The 21,059-nt window shown below is 33.5% G+C and overlaps 1 protein-coding gene across 1 annotated transcript; it reads right to left on the reverse strand.

Moving 5' to 3' along the window:
• Positions 1–789: 789 nt before the first annotated feature.
• On the reverse strand, positions 790–11,883 carry LOC128207764 (WSCD family member GA21586-like). Its single transcript, XM_052910890.1, has 6 exons — positions 11,754–11,883; positions 9,761–9,997; positions 8,626–9,453; positions 2,907–3,138; positions 1,441–1,677; positions 790–1,175 (listed from the first exon to the last, which is right to left on the reverse strand). The coding sequence occupies exons 4-6, from the start codon at positions 3,058–3,060 to the stop codon at positions 790–792; spliced, it is 777 nt and encodes a 258-aa protein (XP_052766850.1). The 5' UTR covers positions 3,061–3,138; positions 8,626–9,453; positions 9,761–9,997; positions 11,754–11,883.
• Positions 11,884–21,059: the final 9,176 nt, after the last annotated feature.

Genomic DNA, 21,059 nt, shown 5'->3' on the forward strand with positions numbered 1-21,059 from the left:
TGTATGTTGTTGATTTACGTTTGTTAAGGGTAAAAATATACCTGATTTATGTTTGGATGATGGAACTTAAAAGAAAAGATTTTATCTATATATGTTCACATAAAAATGTAAAGGAAACGAACGAGTACAAACGAACAGTTACGGAAATAACCATTCATAATCCTGGTCGGTACCGTATGCACTTTCGCGGCTGTTATTAAGCCGGAGTGCACGCGGAACTGTGATTTGATGCTCGTGTTTCAGGCAACCTACCCTAACCATTTATATGTTAGAGTTCATTTTGGTGATCTACAAAAAATGGAGCGAACGCAGCCCCTAAATTATCGATTTCTTTTCCTATATAACACGTATGTAAACAAGTACGGTAAATTTAAGAACCCATAGTGGACGTTCAATTTGAATTCTGTTTGGAATGAGATGGTTGTAATTAAATTTTAATAAGTTCTTAAATAGTTCGTTTGCATTTGGTATCAATGAAATAAAAATGAATGTATGTAATAGGTGGTTTAATATTTCCATACCAACTAATGAACACTAGTAAAAACCAAATCACCGACATCTGATACTTTCAGCATTAATTCCATCAAATGCATCATAAATGACTTGTGAACTTCATCAAAATGATTGATGTTGATCTCGTCATGCTAAAAATATATAAAATGATTTCATTATGAGAATATCAACTGAGATGAAATAATATTGAAAATGAAAGGTAAGTTAAAATAATTTATTAAATAAAATGCAGTAAAAATAATATCAAAGATTAACCTTTGTAAGAATTGCTACATTTTATTTCCCAAACAGTGCATATTCTGTGTCGCCACCTAAGTAGAAATTTCTTTTGAAATGTTTTTCCAGAATGCTTTCTGTTTTCCTTGCGATTGTACGAAGCTGTTCAAGTTTCTTGTCGTCATAAACAGTCCTGAGCATGCGCAAGTGGTCCTCGGCGTTAGACTTCCGGTGAAAATTGCCCTCTTGTAGACGGACGGTACATTCAATGTCGGCTTGTGGGACGCTGATATCAAGAAATTGTGCCAGTTTTTCTAACTCTGTTTGCAAGTCCGCTTTTAAAAGGTCATACTGTAAAATATATATTGGTCCCCGAAACGTCGAACAAGTTTTGGACGGCAGGCTGATAAACCATCTTAATGAGTCATTAATCATATTGTTTGAGGCTGAAAAACATAAAAATAATAAAAATACATGGTATTTTTTTTTAGCGAGTAACATTGTGTATGTGGTTTTCAATAATATCGACAAAACTATGTCTTTAAATAAAATGATATGAAATCCGACGTTGAGTTTTGATTATGTTCGACAATACTATAAAGGTAAGGTAAACAAAAGCGATCCAGGAAAACATCAAAATAAACATACAAAAACTGATGCTCGTTTTCGATTTGGGTACGTATAAAATTACTCAATGTTGTCAAAAGTTACCTTGAACGATAGTATTGGTGTTCGGAATTTTTGTATGACCTCCTTTTGAATATGTTGCGTATGAGAGCAGCGCATCATAAGGGTTTCGCACGAGTAAAATTATTTTCTGGAACCTCACCAAATCCTTGGTATCATGCGCCTTGACGACAATAGTTTTCCCCAGCTCTCGGTTGCATTCAAACGGAAAGCCTTTAGAACGCAGGCCGGAATCACAGTATACGCTTGATGTTCCTATGCCTGTAATAAAACCCGGAATGTTGGTCTTGTCACTGCTGTATCAAACTCTTGATATGGTGTTCATATAGTGTGTACTGTTGGTTCATTATTTCAAGTAGGAGGAGTAAACGTAGGGGTACATAATGAATGTTTCAGTAGGTCCATCAAATAAAATAATAAATAATTTGTTTAGTATTATTACATGAAAACAAGTACTGTCTGTAGTATCCCATTTATTTAAAAATACATAAATGAAATGTTCACATTTCAATTTTCTACCCATCATTGGGAGACCCTAGCTATATTTCCGAGGGATCCCGAGGTCTTTGTCTCTGTGTTGGTATGGGCTTTTATATGCAAGTTTCGCAATTGATTTTAGATCACGTATGAAGTAGAAGAACTCTTCAATAATTTAGTTTATTATTTCAAATTACATACAGATCTACATTGAGTATTTAAAAATTCACGTTACGCGCAGATTCCTAATCATGTGTATAAACACTTTGAGTACGCAACAGGGTTTCATTGTTTGAAAGTTTTTACAATTTCATCATTATTGTGCCTCAGATATTAACATCAAGTGTATTTAGATCTGTTGTTTTTTCATTTGTTTACAACTATTTTAAATGTAGATCGAGTTCGTCTCTTTGTACATGTTGTGTTTACTTTTTTGTATCAAAACCAACGGTGTGCACTGTATAACCTCTTAGGCTAAACACTCGATACGCAAATAATAAACTTTTTTTTGAGTGTTCATTAGTTTTGCATAAACTCAACATGGATTTTTGTGTTTCTTGCTAAATATTATAATGTCCCGTCGACACTCAAACTTGGATAATCTGGAGTTCCTCCATGAATTTGGTTCCCTCGGGATCCCGGTACTCTGTTCGTTTCGAACGAGTTAATGTTTTTCTTTGCTTTTAAACCTGCACCCTCACAGATGGTTGTTTTGAAAAAAAAACCTCTTTTTATTTTTGTCTAGAAAATAAGCAAATTTTTGGTAAATGTATGGACACTAGTGATATAAGACTGCGGACAAAATATCAGATCGCAGTTTTCATATTAACGTTTGAAAAATTGATGTTTTATGGCTTTGAAATTGAGATTTTTGGCACTTTACCAAACAACTAAAATATGTTCTATTGTGAGTTATCTTTAAAGACTGAATTGAATGCACTGATGCCAAAATGAGCTTTAATGTTTGCGCTTAAACGTTCTACATATATGTATAGTAAAAAAGATCTTCTTACCTGTCATTTGTTGGATGAGGTGCCGAGTCCATGTGTTTCCAGACCCGGGGAAACTCAGCAGCCCAGTCAATGGAAGGCGACGTTCCGAAAGTTTTACTTGTCGATGTTTACACTGTGTCGAGTTGTATTCAGCCTTTGTAATGTTTTGTGCCATTGTTGCTGTGTTGTCTTTCAATCCCTTTGAATTTAGGAGTTTTGCCACATCATTCTTGTAGCTCGTCAACGAAGTGTTCTGCTGATTATATGCGAAACCGCTGCTTGTTATCATGTCTTTGTTTTGATAAAACATGTAAACCAAAACGGACATCAACAGAAACATAACAATGGCACAGCTGACGGCTAACTTCCTTAATTTTGTCATCTCTGCAGTGTAATAACTTTTTTGTTACGTTGCCATTAAAAATATTTTCAAATACTTTCTATACCACCTGTTTAATATACTTAAAACACTTAATCAGTGAACTCTATTTTATTATAAAATCATTTTCCTTCCGGATAAATGACCTCCTTTTGGAAACTTTTACTGTAAATATGCAAGTTCAAATTTCATCTCGTAGCAAACATTTTATTCTATTGTTCTGCAAAATATCTATCTCGATTTTTAACAGTTCTAATGCGACAGTAACATTCCGATTTTCTGAAAAAGTGACGAGCATTTAGTGTTTTTATAAGTTTTTCGTAGTAACTAGGCTTATAAATTCTGCATTACAGAGTTTGAAATAATCAAACATATAGCAATGCTCCAATTCCGTTCGCTACCGATAAAATGACTGAAATGGATCTGCAACGATGGGCTGTATAATGTTTGCTGCGCTTATTTAAATACTAATACATGGTGTTTTCTAAAATTGTTAGGTAGTCATCGATTTCTTAACAAAGTCAATAGAATTAATAATAAATACACAATATATAAGTATCATAAAGTCCATTACAGTTTTAATGTTGATACATGCAGTATTAGCACTTGTTTAGATAAATATTTGAACAAGTAATGGTTAAATAAGGAATAATTGTTGTTTTCTTGAATTCAGACGTTGGTATTCAAACACAACTTTCTTTTCAACCTCTTTGGCTAAATATTTACAAATTTAAATATAATCGATATTATCACTTGCTAACCAAGTAAAACAACATAATACAAGGCATTCAAACTTTCACCATCTGGATATTACGAATCTACTGTGAACATCTAGAAAAATGTCAGTTTTAGGTCACGTGAAAAAACATACAAATTTTTATATTATATGTCAACCAATCAAATCATCCAATCAGTTGTTTTAATTGTTTATCTTTAACACATTGGTACCATGATCTTTTGGTATTGATTTTCAATATTCTTCCCATGACAAAGAGGCAATTCTTCTTGTGGTCGTTTGTTTTGGCACCCAATATTCATACAGAGACATATAAAATTGCATACGTCATTTGACTTTTCTACTAAAAGTGATTGCATTTTTATGTTTTGAAGGTAATTTACTTTTATCCTTCACTACACAATAAAATATACTGTTTTTGAAGGAAGAAAATTATTATGTGCGAATGTACTGCAATTATTATCTTTTTGTGTTGTATTTTTATTACAATGTTATGTTGTCTATGAATCGTGTTGATAACGACTAGTTGAAAACTACATTTTAAATCCAGATACGAGCGACGTATTTATAACTTGAATTAAAACTGTATGCTCCATGTTTGATAATTAAGTGTTATAGTATAAGGCCGGTTGTCCTTAGCATGCATCATTTACATTGCGGTTAAAGACATTTTATATTTGGTTTGTAAGTGTAAAAACTGAGATTGACACATAGCCACTAACAAGTATTAAAGGAAGGCTTTTAAGAAATATAAACATATGGTAATAAAGCATCCCACTTCTGACAACATTGTTATAAGCGCCAGAGACGGAAGTACTAAGAAATATTACTTAATAATAATTCCAAAATAATACTAAAATATTAATGATGGATGAAACTTCCAACACCATCGTTGTATGTATAGACACTAAGTCCTCGAAATATCCCGTTCCCGAATTCTTATTAAATGCTAAATGGTGTTGAAGTGACCTTTAACTATATGAATTTCTTAGAAAATCAACATATTGACCGAAATATATATGACCGGCCAAACAACTAAGAAATGGTGATTCACAGTGTCCTCAATTAAGAATACTCTGTATGTTATGTAAAAACCATAACGAATCTAAGCAGGACAAGTCAAACGAGGCTTGAACTATCAAGGCTATGACATCGAATAAGACATTTAAAAGTAGACAAAATGAACAAAGAATGAAACAGTTGTAGATTAGCTGATTCATCAATTGGTCAAGCTATCTTCATTTTATCTGGTGAAGTTATCTCTTTCTGATCCTCTGGTTATGTTGATCTGTTTCTGGTATTCTGGTAAGGTGATCTTCTTCTGGTAAGGTTATCTTGTTCTTCTGGTCGTCTACTTAGTTGATCTTCATCTGGTAAGGTTATCTAGTTCTTCTGGTCGTTTAGTTAGTTGATCTTCATCTGGTAAGGTTATCTAGTTCTTCTGGTCGTTTAGTTAGTTGATCTTCATCTGGTAAGGTTATCTAGTTCATCTGGTCGTCTTGTTAGTTGATCTTCATCTGGTAAGGTTATCTAGTTCTTCTGGTCGTTTAGTTAGTTGATCTTCATCTGGTAAGGTTACCTGGTTCTTCTGGTCGTTTAGTTAGTTGATCTTCATCTGGTAAGGTTATCTGGTTCTTCTGGTCGTCTACTTAGTTGATCTTCATCTGGTAAGGTTATCTAGTTCTTCTGGTCGTTTAGTTAGTTGATCTTCATCTGGTAAGGTTACCTGGTTCTTCTGGTCGTTTAGTTAGTTGATCTTCATCTGGTAAGGTTATCTAGTTCTTCTGGTCGTCTACTTAGTTGATCTTCATCTGGTAAGGTTACCTGGTTCTTCTGGTCGTTTAGTTAGTTGATCTTCATCTGGTAAGGTTATCTTGTTCTTCTGGTCGTCTACTTAGTTGATCTTCATCTGGTAAGGTTATCTAGTTATTCTGGTCGTTTAGTTAGTTGATCTTCATCTGGTAAGGTTATCTTGTTCTTCTGGTCGTTTAGTTAGTTGATCTTCATCTGGTAAGGTTACCTGGTTCTTCTGGTCGTCTACTTAGTTGATCTTCATCTGGTAAGGTTATCTAGTTCTTCTGGTCGTTTAGTTAGTTGATCTTCATCTGGTAAGGTTACCTGGTTCTTCTGGTCGTCTTGTTAGTTGATCTTCATCTGGTAAGGTTATCTAGTTCTTCTGGTCGTTTAGTTAGTTGATCTTCATCTGGTAAGGTTACCTGGTTCTTCTGGTCGTCTTGTTAGTTGATCTTTTTCTGGTAAGATTATCTGGTTTTCTGGTCGTCCAGTTAGTTGATCTTCTTCTGGTGAGGTTATCTTGTTCTTCCGGTCGTCCAGTTAATTGATCTTCTTCTGGTAAGGTTATCTGGTTCTTCTAGTCGTCAAGTTAGTTGATCTTCTTCTGGCGCCAACTGTATAAAACTGGTTATCTTATGGTAAGTTTGCACATGGACGCAATTTATATGGTCAACATTCATTATTGTATGAATATTGACCAATCAATACACAGTTTAATTAACTTTAACCAATTCGGATGGTTAACCAGTTATATATAATTGGCTGCAGGTAAATTTATCTTATCTGGTAAATTATACTTGTAGAGTTGGTAATATTGCCACAAACTGTTGTAAAAGATCAGGTTGAATTTACTCTTGATTTTGAAAATATTGCCAGATGGAAATTCAAAAGCAGATTGCTCTCTGAGATGCATTGCATTAATATTCGGAAATTCATAATTTGGCGCATCGTCGGCAGACACGGTACTAAAATCCGTCATATTTCATAAATACCTGGGGACAATTGACTGACAAAATCTCGATTTAAACAATATGCAATGGCTGACAACTCTTCTTTCGATCTTCGCATGTTACAATGAAATATTTTTCAAAAACCCTATAATTTTAGTAGCCTATATGACCATGTGCCCATGACTGCTGCCATAAATTATTGTACTGAACAGGGCGGACTCGGTTCAAACACGGCTTTCGCCAGAACGTTTTTCAACTTAACAGAGTAATTATCTTTAAGATAATGTAGAGTCATAAAAGGAAGGATTCTTGAATGCAAAAAGTAAACAAAGCCCCAGAGAGAAGTAAAGTCCATTAGGATTTTAATTACAGCATACAATTATTACCAAAATATATTGGTATGCAAATATTATTTAAGTGTCGAAAAAGAAAGTCCCTTAATGAAATCTGAATTAAAAATATCGAAATTGCTTTAGAATTATCTTGAAAAAATTACCCCTGATTATTAATGGGCATGTATGCAAACATTCTAAAAATAGATAACAGATAAAAACAATATTTGTGTAATTTAACTAATTACTGACTGCTCCTGTATAAATGAAAACCTTATTTCAGAGATGAAATTCGTTGACCATGTGCAATTATACGGATTTTATGTTTCCTCAAGTTAATGCAAATTTTGAACAGAATTACCTTTTACGTGTTTACTTCATTCAGGATTGTTAGGATAAGAGTGAGATTGTGCACACAAACTGGTTTAAACCCCCAGTAAATTTACATTTTACTGACCGTTCCAAGGCGGAACCTAACAATTCTTGATAAACATACCTATTTTTTATATATAGTATGTATGCACTGTGCTGTTTGTGGAGTTTAGTGCTGTTCTTCTATGTTTCTTGTCTGTGATTTTGAGTTCTATGTCTTTGGCGTTTGCCCAGTGCCACTAAACCGGGTTTATGTTCAAACTTTTTGCTACTGAGCTTGTTTCTGTAGGTGTTTGCATAAGTATTGTATTTGGTGATAAAGCTAAGTGTAGTTAAATATGCTGGTTTGTCTGCGTAGGTTGGGGTTAGGCCTTCCCTCATTGATAATATAGACCTCTCAGGTGTTCATTCCATCTTAAAAAGACTCGCTCATCTTTTTTTGACATTTTGTTTTTTTACGGAAATACATGTTAGTTTTACACATAAAACACTAATATTGTAATTATTTTACTCTTTTGTGCCGATATTGCAGAACAAATAGAATTAAAGTTATGAAGTCCTAAAGCTATAATAGTTTACAAATGTCAGGTATAAGACCTAAAGTAACACTCATATATTGACAAAACTCGTCGTAAGAAAACATCTCAGTTGTCCATTTAGAGTCAATATATATGCAAAAAGCTGCAGAAACATGCTCAGTAGCAAAACGTTTAAACATAACCCGGTTTAGTGGCAATGGGCAAACGCCAAAGACATAGAACACAAACTCACAAACAAGAAAAATAGAACAGCACACAACTCTACAAACAAGACTCATAACTAAATGTAAGAGAAACTATTTCCTGATTACTACTGACAAAAACAACTTGTTAAGCTCTAACAATCCAACATATCAGCTCAGAGGTCAGAAATGAAATCCTAAGCAGTTCTTAACAATAAAGTGTTTGAGTAATGTGAGAATTTAAAGGCATACAGTAGATAAAATCATCACAAAAAGCTAAAAACATGCAAATATTATAATCGGGTTAAGAAAATCTAATGTTAAATGCATTATATTTAATAACATCAATCAAGTCCTCTACTTGTATAGCACATGCTGACGTGCAGTAACGCGTTATTATCCTCGTGGTCTAAAGTATATTAACTCGATTCGAACAGTTACCAAATATGAACTCACATCTCTAAACTATTGATATACCGACTTCCCACTTGATCGGCGCCATCGGATGTTATCGAAGGCTGACAGCATATCGGTAGCTTTCATTGCAGAGGTTGGCTCTTTGACAAAATCAACCAATCGTTTTTGACAGGGTCATCAGCCTTTTCTCGGCGGCAAACCCCTTTTCTACGGGAATGTTCACAGTCCCTATAAAAAGACTGTACAAATTCTCATCAAAGGCAAAGGGACATTAAAACACTATTTTCATGTCACTATTCACAAAGACAATGCTCATTTAGTTACTTCGTGTGTTTACTCTGAATTTAAAAGAAGAAAAAAAAAGTGTCAAAAAAGCAGATAAAATGAATGAACTCTCTGAAAATTCCAAATAAAAACTGATATATCAAGTATTACTAGGACAACTGCAGTGCCATAGGCGTTAAAAATGAAATTAAGTATTAACTTTGCCTAAGAGTGCACTTTCCGTGTCACCTCCTATGTAAAATTTTCTATTGAAATGTTTTTCCAGAATGCTTTCTGTTTTCCTGGCGACTATGCGAAGCTGTTCAAGTTTTTTGTCGTCATATACAGTCCTGAGCATGCGCAAGTGGTCCTCGGCGTTAGAATTCCGGTGAAAATTTCCCTCTTGGAGATATACGGTACAGTCAATGGCAGCTTGAGGGACACTTATATTAAGAAACTGCGCTAGCTTTCCTAACTCTGCGCGCAAATCTGATTTAAGAAGGTCATACTGTAAAATGTAGACTAGTCCGTGGAACGTAGAACATGTCCTGTTAGGCAGGTTGAAGAACCATCTTAATGAATGATTAAACATCTTGTTTGAGGCTGAAAAGCACACAGTGAAAAATACATGGTCTCCATTTACGATTAACGAGTAATACTTAATGCGATGTTAAATATAAGAGTTAAGAGGTAAAGTAAACCTCCCGAAATCAGCAAAATAGTATAGTAAAAATAAATTACCTGAAATCCCAAGCTTAGTTTTGATTATGGCTGACAAAGATAAGGAGGACAAAGACGACCAAGTAGCAAAATTCAAATGAATACGAAATACAACTTAAACAATACTATTACGGTTTCTCGTTTTAGCGTTGGTAGGTCATTAACATTACCCAATAATATGAAAGGCTACCTTGAATGAGAGTTTTGTTGTTCGGAATCCTCGTATGACCTCCTTTAGAAAACGTTGCGTATGAGAGCAGCGCGTCATAAGGGTTCCGCACGAGTAAAACGATCTTCTCGAACTTGAATACGTCCTTAAGCTCATGCGCCTTGACGACGATAGTTTTTCCGGGAACTCTGTTGCATTCAAACGGAAAACCATTTGATCGCAGGCTGGAATCACAATACACGCTTGATGTTCCGATACCTGGAAAAAAGGACTGTGTGTCGAATGACTTATAGTACAAATGAAAAATGGACTTATAATGGCCATGATATTCACGTTGTTAACGACTTAAACTATTGAAATGTGGTTTATAATTATACTGGCAATTTTAACCTTAACCAGGAACACTTGATTCGCAAAGCCCTTAAGGCAATGAATGTTTTATTTTGTTAATACCAAAAATGTTGTGTCAATTATTTGACACATTTGTTGATTCAATTTTGAATTATTTATCGAAGGTTTGGGGGTACATCCAATCTAAGGAATTAGAAAGAATTCATCAAGAATTTATCAAGTTTTGTAAAAGATTGATAAGAGTCAAAACCAATACTTGCTATGCGACTGTTTATGGCGAATAAGGTAGATAGCCATTGTCATATTGATTTAAGGTTGCTACCACTGATAATATGATTATTAAAAATGTTTATTTACAAGCAAAGTATGATTGTGATAAAGGTTGTCGTAATTAGAAAGATGCTAAATGGTTTTGGTTTTAGCTACGTTTATGATGATATCAACAATATTAATGTTAATACATTTATGACAGTCTTCAGATGTAGAATATACGATGCGTTTAAACAAGTTTGGTATGGTACTTTAGAAAACAGCACACTGTTAGATATGTATAGACATTTTAAAACTAGTCTTGAATATGAAAGTTATCTGGGCATTCTGCCTAAAGTTTACGTTTTTCCTTTTGTAGAGTACGATTATTTGTGCACCCACTTCGTATCCAAACCGGTAGATACGCTAGAAATAATATTGTACGAAATCAAATATAGTGTCTATGTTGTAATTCCAACGATATTGAAGATGAATTTCATTTTGTCTGTGTGTGTCCGTCTTTTAATGATATGAGAAAGCTATATATTAAGAAATGGTATTATATAAGACCGTCTGTATTTAAATATTTACAATTGCTGCAATCAAATAATAGAACTGAGTTTATGTATGTTTGTTAAAGACTCTCTAATAGTAAGATCCTCTTTAATAAAAATTAGAACTTAATATGGTAAACATTGTTTGTCCTCTGATTTAGATTATAACATTACAATATTTAACTTAATTTATTGTAACGTATTATTTTTTTGTTATTTTTTTGTATATATACTCGTTTGTACTTCATTGTTTGTTACTATGCATACACGTTGACATTGATAATTATAGATATATGTGTTGTTGACGATGTACATGGTAAAAGTCGAAATAAACTGTCTGTCTGTCTGTCTGTTTGTTAACAGATGTTACTTAAATTATACGTAAATTTGGTGTATTTTTGATTCGTTACTAATAACCGCACATCTTTCAGGACAAATACACACTTTCATGTCACAAACCTGCATAATAAACATATCTATATAAACAAGATTTCCTATAAGATCTGGAAAATGTATGCACGTTTGTTTAAAAGACAAAACGAAAGATTCCAATGCAACTTTGATGATAAAGGTTGTCCGTGGATATTATTTTATTTGGTTGCAATTATTATAAAATCCTTTCTCAAAATTATTTAACAACTTCATTCATGTTGTTATGTTATGTTTATTTATTTTCATTTTCACTGCAATATTCTTACTAGCAAACAAAACCTAATAAACGTCATTTTCCACCGTATGAAACGTACTTCAATAAAACGTACGCATTTCAATTTGGTACCACTAGTTTTTTCATTGTATTATAAATGTTTGCACTTTAAAGTACTGCGTTTTTAAAATATTTGAAACAAAGCTTTTGTAACCTGTCATTTGTTGGATGAGGTGTCGAGTCCATGTGTTTCCCGACCCGGGGAAACTTAACAACCCAGTCAATGGAAGGCGACGTTCCGAAAGTTTAACTTGTCGGTGTTTACACTGTGTCGAGCTGTATTCAGCCTTTGTTATGTTTTGTGCCACAGTGGGAGTGTCACTTTTCGCTGAGGGTTCTGCCACATCATTATTGATTAATGTCAACGTCGTGTTTAGCTGATTGTATTTAAAACCGTAGTTTATCAGTCCTTTGTTTAGACAAAACATGTAGACTAAAACTGTCATCACCAGAAACATTAATATGGCGCAGTTGCCAGCTACTTTCCATCGCTTCAGCATAACAACTTTTCAGTCCGATTTCATAACAAAATATTTCTCAAGACTTACTAGGCCTAATTATGTTAAATATCCATTGAACAGTTCTACGGCTGCAGTATTTTATCTGTTAGACTATGTATCCGATAAAAGAAATACCTAGGATTTTTAATTTGCGATACACAGTTTGAAAAAAAATCGAACATATCACAATGCTTCAATTCATGTTTGTAACAAACTATAACAATGGACTGTTTGTTGTGTGACTTACAAAGGCATGGTGTTGCAATGCCCGTTTAAACTTTCGTACTCTGGAAACCATCGATTTCTTAACTAAATTATTCTTCATTTCAATTGTTTGCATTATAAATGAACAACGATGTGCATTGTTATTCTGGTAATGTAAATCGATGAACAGGTCATTAATTTCAATAATGCAGAATGGCCCATGACCTTTAAACTCAATGGTCATTATTTGTTTTCAGATCGATTAAAAACAATTATTCTAATGTTGACATCAGTTATTGGTGTTCATTTTCAACCTCAGTGGTTCAAATGTTTACATTTTTTAATTTAATCCAGTTTCACACATTTTAACCAAGTAGACAAAATATAATATTGCATTCAAATCAAAACATCTTAACATATCAAGTATCCTGTGAAAATGAAGAAAATGTCCGTTCTTGGTCACATGATGTTTTCTTTATAAATATTGCTGATATCATAGTGACGCCGAAAACGTTATGTACGATTTTCGTATTTAATGTCAACCTATAACAATCAACTCGTTAGCTGTTTGAATCTGTCTTCTTCATTATTATAGCAATGTTGATGCCATTATTTTATGTGTTTTTTTGTGTTCAGTTTCATTAAGTGTCAAATAAAAAGGCATCTGTATAATTAAATATAATTAATATAATTAAACACGGTGTTTATCTGTCTTGATATGTTTAATATTGACATGTTCCTTCACATTGTTATCTTTCACTCTAAATACGAGTTCGATTATACAAATGGATATATATACATCCTAGGCCATCAACAATACATAAATAATTAATGCCGCAATGAGTTACGAAAAGGTATTTCCTTTTATCGAATTAAACAAAGATATATAAAGTTAGTCAACAGACGCCTGTATATGCATACATATCTACAACAACTTGCTTTAACAAATACGTATGTAAATTCATTTTTCGGGCACGTGCCATAACTTGTTTATGTATTAAAGCTCATTATGGACTGATGTTCCAAAATCGCAAAATGATACAATTTGTTGATTTTCAGTGGCTTGTTTACTCATTGAATTCAGCAATTCTGTCATGCCCGGACTAAGAATAACTTACATAATATAAATTATTATTAAATATTTTTAAAACACGTTCCATTAAAATGCAATTTTGTTGTAGTATATAGCAAATAAAACAAACTATATCTCAAATAGGCTCATTGGTTCGCAAATATCAAACCAGATGCTCATTGAGGTATTCTGCATGCATGATTGTGTTGGATTCATGATAAAACTAGTCGTGTAATCGTTGCTGACATATCGGTAAAAACATCAACAAGTTTAAAATTTAAGCATGGTTTCTGGGAAAGAAGAGTATTTAATGTATACAAATAAAATTTTGACAAACGTAGTATCAGAGCTTAAAGAGACTATACACCAGATTGGCACCAAAAAAAGTTTTTTTCTGTAACGAGTCTCAGGACAATTATTTACTTAAACGTTTTACTCTTTGATATCAGAGTTGTAAAAAAATACCAAAATGTTAAAGAAAATCTTGTCGGAGAGTGGGTTCGAACCTGTGTCACCACATTGCAAACCGGTGTTGTTGTCGCAAACATCGCGAAATACCAGACTTTTATTTTAATATGAGTTAGTTAAATATACAGTACTTTTGAGATTGATTCTTATGTTATACAGATGTTATATGGTTATCATTTGTTTAAACTTTGATTTGTATAATCTTAAGCTCTTTACAATATTACAGTAACATCGTTTAAGTATAACATTTTTCATTTGCTCCGTTGACCTTGTAACTAATCGCTATGAGTCTACCGGTGCTATTCAACGGTGTCATTGCTCTGGCGGAGTCTCACAAATAACACATGAATTCGTGCTACCCACAATACTCGTGCACTTCATGTTTGTTTTGGCGGTAAAAATAATAGTATAAAAGGCCTTTGTTGGACGTTCAGAAAAGAGTTAAAAAAGTGAATTAAAAGGAGTTAGAATTAAAAAGAGTTAAAAGTGAAATAAAAGGAGTTTAATAACAAGAATTTTAAATGGTTCATAACATCGGACTATCAATTATAAATTGGATATATGACAAATTGTTGGATTATAATATTTAGAAAGTGTTAACATCTGGAAATAAATTCATAACTTACTATTCACTATTTAGAATATTTACTGTGAATTGTTATTGGAATTAAAATAGTTAAAACTGTATAAATAAATAAAGAAACAGTGAAAAATTGTGTTTGTGGTCTTTCATAAAATTAAGACATAAACTATAATGGGGCTAAAATAAAAACAGTTGTATCCACTGTGCTATGAAGGCTTAACCTAAACAGTTTGCCTATTTAAGCTATATACCTAACTTGGTAATATCACGTGATAACATCGACTAGCCATTCACGAATAAGGAATAAATTCCACTAGGTAGACATACCTAGTTATATTTTTTAATTGAAAAATACGAAAAAACTGCGAAAAATAAATTAATTGTTAACTATGTGGTACTTCAGTTAGTAAGTTTTAATGTATTGTACACATCGATACCAAATTTATGTCAGTTTTCGACAGTTTTCATTTTTTCCCGCTATTTCATTATACGGAGTGCAGCCCCTTTAAAAATATTAATATGTGAAAATATGTGACAATATAATCAAGAGTTACGCAAAGTGGATGTTAAGACTGGCCTGTTCTGTTAACCGAACAATGGCATAACTGGACATTAGTTACATCAGGCTTTATGTGTTATTATAGATATATGCGATGAAATAGGGAAACCATATTCGTATATAACCACGGAACTCAGTTTAATATCCCTTTGTCAACAAAACATCGTTTTTCTTCAACACGCATTTATTCTACCTAAAATGTTTATGTGGGCTAATAATCCAGTATCACTTTTATTATTGTTTTTGTAAGTTTTAGTGTTGGATCGTAATATATTTCACAGAGTGACCACGAAAGCTACATACTCGTGTTGATCACGGGGTGAAATATATTGCGATCTTACACGAAAACAAACGTTTTTTCTTTATTATATGCCGTAAAAAGTTATTTTTCCTTTCAGAAAAACGTTAGACTGGTACCCAATGTTGCTTTTGCTTGATGCAATATGCACATATGCAGTAAACTATTTTTGAAATCTCAAAACTATAGAGAGAAGTCAGTGTACGTTTCCTACAAATATGGAAATGCGGAAAATGTGCCATGCAATATGTTAGTATAAAAACAAAAACATTTTATCTAAACTGTGCCGGGATGTGTTTAATTGATAATGCGTCAGTCAAAAATTAAGCATCTTTATTTCTTGCATCCGATCCTGTTTTTTATTGATTTTCGATTCTTATGTTTGAAAAGTTATAAAATATCACTTGTATATGGGGTTGGAAAAGTAAGGAGCACTCACTTAAATGAATGTTTTCTGGAGTTAATTTTCCAATTTACTTATTGTGCAATAACTAATTTAGAGAAGCTATAATATATGTTTAAGAACTAAGAGTTAAAGGAAAGTTGACTTCATTTTGCAAGTTCAACTTTCGGTTTGATATGTGACACCCGCTAAGTATGTACATTATGTAATTGAAACTTTTCATGTTGCAATATTTTGTCTCTTGCTTTTGGATACGATGGTTTGTACACGCAAACTGGTTTAAACCCCCAGTTAATTAAATTTCACTGACCGTTCCATATCCTTGATATACATACCTTGTCTTTATATAGTATATATGCACTGTGCTGTTTGTGGTGTTATGTGCTGTTTTTCAATATGTTTTGTTTGTGATATTTTGTTTTTGTGATTTGTGATGTCTTTGGCGTCTACCCTGTGTCATTAAACGGGGTTTATGTTTGAAATTTTGGCTACTGATCTTAATTGTAATAGTTTCTGTCGTTTTTCACATAAATAAGGCCTCTAGTTAAAGCTGCTCTCTCACAGATTGACCGTTTAACTCTCACAGATTGACCGTGTAAACAATATTTTTTTGTCTTTGTATTTGCGAACTTATCCATAAATGTCTTGAAACCAGTACTATAAGACACCTAGAAAAAATATTTTCAAGAAAATGATTTTAATGCATATTTCTTAAAGCGTTTATAACAATAAATTTGGAACGGAAATATGAAAACTGCGAGCTGACCTTTTGTCAGCAGTCTTATATCACTGGTCTTCAGATATTTACGCAAGATATTGCTCATTCCAAGACGAAAAATAAAAAAGTTGTCAACATGATTGAAGGTATCAGAAATGCACAGTAAGTTCAGATTGCTTTCCTGGTAATAAAGAAGACAAATATGAAATAATTTTTACCGCATTTGGGGCCTGTCCAAAGCAATTGTCATTTCAACATGTTTATCGACAGCTTTTTGTGAACAGAACGTTGGAATGTGTTGTTTTTGCCAATGGACGGCTCCGAAATTACATAGACTGTTTTCTTCTTATGGAAATAAGAAACTTTTTATATCGAGTCAGAAGCTGAGAATCGTTTTACGCAATCCGCGACAAAATACAATAATTGTTTTGATCATCTTGGTTCCCACATTTGATTTATTGTAAAGCAAATGGCACATTGATAATTCCAAATGGTCGAGTTGTTTTGTTGACAAAAATGGAAAAAAAACTAGTGACTTCATTTTTGAACCCATTGTTTTTAATAAATAATACACCCGATACTATAGAAACAAGCCCAGTAGTCGAATATTAAAAATAAACACTCATTTACTCCGGAATGCAGCGTTTATGTTCTGCGATCATTTACTTTGGAATGGAGCGTTTATGTACTGCATTCATTTACTGCGGAATGCAGCGTTTATTTACTGCGTTTATTTACTACGGAATGTAGCGTTCATTCCCTGCGTTCGTTAACTGTGGACTGCAGCATTCACTTACTGCCGAACTATGCGTTTATGTACAGTGTGTTTCAATCGCAGAATGCAGCGTTTATGTACAGACGAAAGCAGCATGATGCTGCGTATTTGTACCTTTGTATGCAGTAGATTTCTCTATTTTGCGGAACGGAGGTGTTGTATCTGCGCAATGCAGATGTTTAGTTGGTAACACACTTAACGCCCATAGTACTATAGGTCTTATCATGAATTATTAGATTTAAGGAGATTTGTAAAAAAACACATTTTGTTTTTATATCAATTATTAATTAATTTAAAAATTGAATGACATTTTTGTTAGTAAGGTCATGTTAAACTGGATATTTTGAAGTCCAGAGCTAGCGTTTCTGCCTTGATTGTTTTAGATTTCACAGAAATGCATTTGATACCGGAGTTTTGATGAATATAATTATATTTTCTTAAAAATGATCAGGAGTCGGAATAGTTTCACAAGCATATAACAATTTGATAATCAGAAACCACTCGCTATTAAAACATTATATTTAAATTTTAAATCATAATACAGATCGTCTAAGACATATCAGTTAAATACAGGGCCTGTCGCACTGTTATAAAGTCACATTGTATTGGTCTTGTATTCAAAATAGAAGTATTTTTTAGTCAACATTAAATTAATTTCTTTATGAAATTTGTTAGGCACAAAAAGTTCCGGAACCGTACATATTCTCTGGGTTAAAATTTTTAAAAGATGGCATTTTCGGACATCAGGAAAGATAATAAGTCAAAAGAATATTGGCAGATAATAAGGTTTAAAAACGGAATTTGGAATACATGTATAGGAAACGATCTGAAGCACTTTAATAAGAGTTGTTGTGTTTTTTCAGTTTTTTGTGTGGATTTTTCAGATTTAATGAAGTCGTTGAAGTCAGTTGTTTGAATGTAAGTCTGGGAAAGAAAATTTCCCTGTTAGAGCTTTAGTAAATATCTGGTTTATGCATATATCAAAGACATCTCTTACGAGTTTTTCTTTCGCACTAAAATTGATGTAACAAAATAAGGGCGATAAACCAATCTCTTACAGAAAAGCCAAAGAAGATTTGCTGATGGATTATCTGTCCTTTGATAAGATCCACTATAATTTGGCCCGCATTCTTAGTTCACTGGGTGAAACTTACGCTTCAAATTCGGCAGTTGCATATTTGTTTTATTTAGAAACATGGTCAGTGGGAGACAGCCCAAATCAACAGACATCTTTATAACGGAAAATGGGGGCCAAAAGAAACAAGTTTCATTACTTGCGTTTTAAAGATGTAGTTTTATGTGTTTAATATATGACCGAGTTTTTCTTTAATGTTGCTATATAGTAATTTACGTTTGTTAAGGTTAAATATATAACTGATTTATGTTTGGATGACGGGATTTGAAAGAAAACATGATTTTATCTATGAAAGTTCACATAAGAATGTAAAGGAATGGAGCGAGTACATACAAACTGTTAAGGAAATAACCATTCATAATCCTTGTCGGTACCGTATGCACATTCGCGGCTGTTATTTAGCTGGGATTCACGCGGAATCGTCATTTGGTGCTCGTGTTTCAGGCAACTTACCGTACCCATGTATATGTTAGAGCTCATTTTGGTGATCTACAAAAAATACAGCGAACGCAACACCTAAATTATCGATTTCTTTTCCCATATAACACTTACACAAAAAAACTTGTGAATTTAAGAAACCATATTGAACGTTCAAATTGGATTCTTTTTGGAATGAGATAGTTTTAATTCAATTTTAGTAATTTCTTAAATAGTTCGTTTACATTTGGCATCAATGAATGAAAATGAGTGGATGTAATAGGTGGCACACCAATATTCTTATCTTAGCTGTAGCTGTTGCTTAAACATTTCATTCATTTCTGGTCGGTCAGAGTCAAGCAATATATAAATAGGTACATTGACTGATGATTTATTCTAATCGGATATTCTTATTTTATTCTACCGCATTGTTGTTTTAGTCGCAAGATCACGGTATCAAACATATCACCGATCAGATAATTTTGAATGTTATAAAAAGACACATTTTTGCAAATACATGTAATCGTAGAATACCCGTTTCATAAATTGAGCACAACACTTATTTCCTCCGTTCACTTAAATATGAATAAACATTTACCCTAACAATTCAAAGGGAACTCATCACATTTTTTCTTATGATATGTTATCTTGCTTCTATTAACTTACTTACATTTTACCCTATTCTTCCTTTTTTTCTATTTCATGGCGGTACTGGTCAGACGGTTTTTTGGATACCCCTCATTCTTAGCGCCATTTGCTCCCGGAATCATTTGTATTAAATGTCTTTTGAATTAGGTACATTTCGAATGGTGGTAGGTTTGTTCTGCTACTATTAACTAATTTGCTGGCTAGCAATGCTCCTACTCTGTTCTGGAGACGTTTATGAAAATCCTGGCCCCGCACATTCTCCATCCTGCTCCTTCTCTTCTGAAATCCCAGTTGACGTTACAGGATGCCTTAATATCGTCCACTATAATGTTCAAAGCTTCAGTAGCAAAAAGAATATTTTGTTTGCTGACTTACGCAACTTTGACATATTAGCCTTCACCGAAACATGGCTCACTCCTAACTCAGCAATCCCCGATTTGATATTTCCAAATTTCCATGTACCTTACAGAAGAGATAGACTTCCATATGCACATGGTGGTATTATTGTAGACATAAAGTCAGATGTGTTTGCAATAGAAAGACATGACCGCGAGATTAACAAAATTGAATGTATTGAGCTTGAACTGCGAATTAAAAATATACGCCTTCTAATTGGTACTTTCCATAGATCTCCTAACTCCAATCCATATGTCATTGAATGAATTGCCAACTGGTATTACAGACATTCTTATCACAGGGCATTTCAACCTAGATATAAATAAACCTTTAACCCTTCAAAATATTGATTGATCTGTCAACAGTTCAACTTGACCCAAGTGATTCGAGACCCTACCCATTTTATCGAATCCCCTGAGTCTCTCATTGACCTATTTCTCGTCTCTTCAAAAGATATTGTTCTCGACTGTGGAGTAGAAGAACCATTCCTCGAACAGTTAGTCCGGTATCATTGTCCAGTCGATTGCGTCCTACGCTTCAATAAAACTGTCGGTTCATCATTCAAACGAAAGGTTTGGAAATTCGTTCAAGGTGATTATGCAAAACTAAGTAACCTTATCTCTAACTTTGACTGTCAGTCTAGTGTGCATACAGATATCACTATATATACCGATAATTTCACTTACCACTTTATGGCTATGTGTGAGACCTGCATACCTACAAAGACTGTTGTAATTCGCCATAGGAATCCCCCTTTGGTTTCACAACGAAATCTGAAAATCTCTTCAAAAAGACGGCACGCTTATAGAAAGGCAAAACGTGTAAATTCCGTATAAATTCCAAACACCAATCAAATACGAAATCGTGTTACCAACCTTGTTCGAACTACCAAGCAGTCACATTATGAAAAACTAGCAAACGACTTAAGGAAAAACAACATTCCAACCTCCGACTTTTGCCAGCTATTTCATCTAAAAAAATCCCTCCACTTAGCAATAACGGTATTATTTACGAATCAGATACAGACAAAGCGAACCTATTAAGCACTTTCTTTCAACCTCAGACTCAATTAAATATATCAAACCTTCCTCCACCGACACTGATAATCCGAGACTACACGACTTTGTTATTTCACTTCAAGATGTAATTAATTCAATACTGCTTCTTAAAACCGGCAAAGCATCTGGGTCAGGCTTAATAATAGCTATGTACTGAGGGAAGTAGCAATTTCTTACCCACTTCATGACCTTTTTAATACCTCACTTCGTCTCGGTAAAGTACCAA

The sequence above is a fragment of the Mya arenaria genome, chromosome 11 (genome assembly GCF_026914265.1).
Source record: "Mya arenaria isolate MELC-2E11 chromosome 11, ASM2691426v1".
Taxonomy (NCBI): Eukaryota; Metazoa; Mollusca; class Bivalvia; order Myida; family Myidae; genus Mya; species Mya arenaria.

What these genes read in the sequence shown, in the direction of transcription:
- LOC128207764 (XM_052910890.1), bottom strand. Translation starts at nt 3,060, where the DNA reads ATGGCACAAAACATTACAAAGGCTGAATACAACTCGACACAGTGTAAA. An exon ending in CCTCATCCAACAAATGACAG is followed by an intron (nt 1,678 to 2,906) that starts GTAAGAAGATCT and finishes GTTTTATTACAG; the next exon opens with GCATAGGAACATCAAGCGTA. An exon ending in CACCAATACTATCGTTCAAG is followed by an intron (nt 1,176 to 1,440) that starts GTAACTTTTGAC and finishes TATGTTTTTCAG; the next exon opens with CCTCAAACAATATGATTAAT.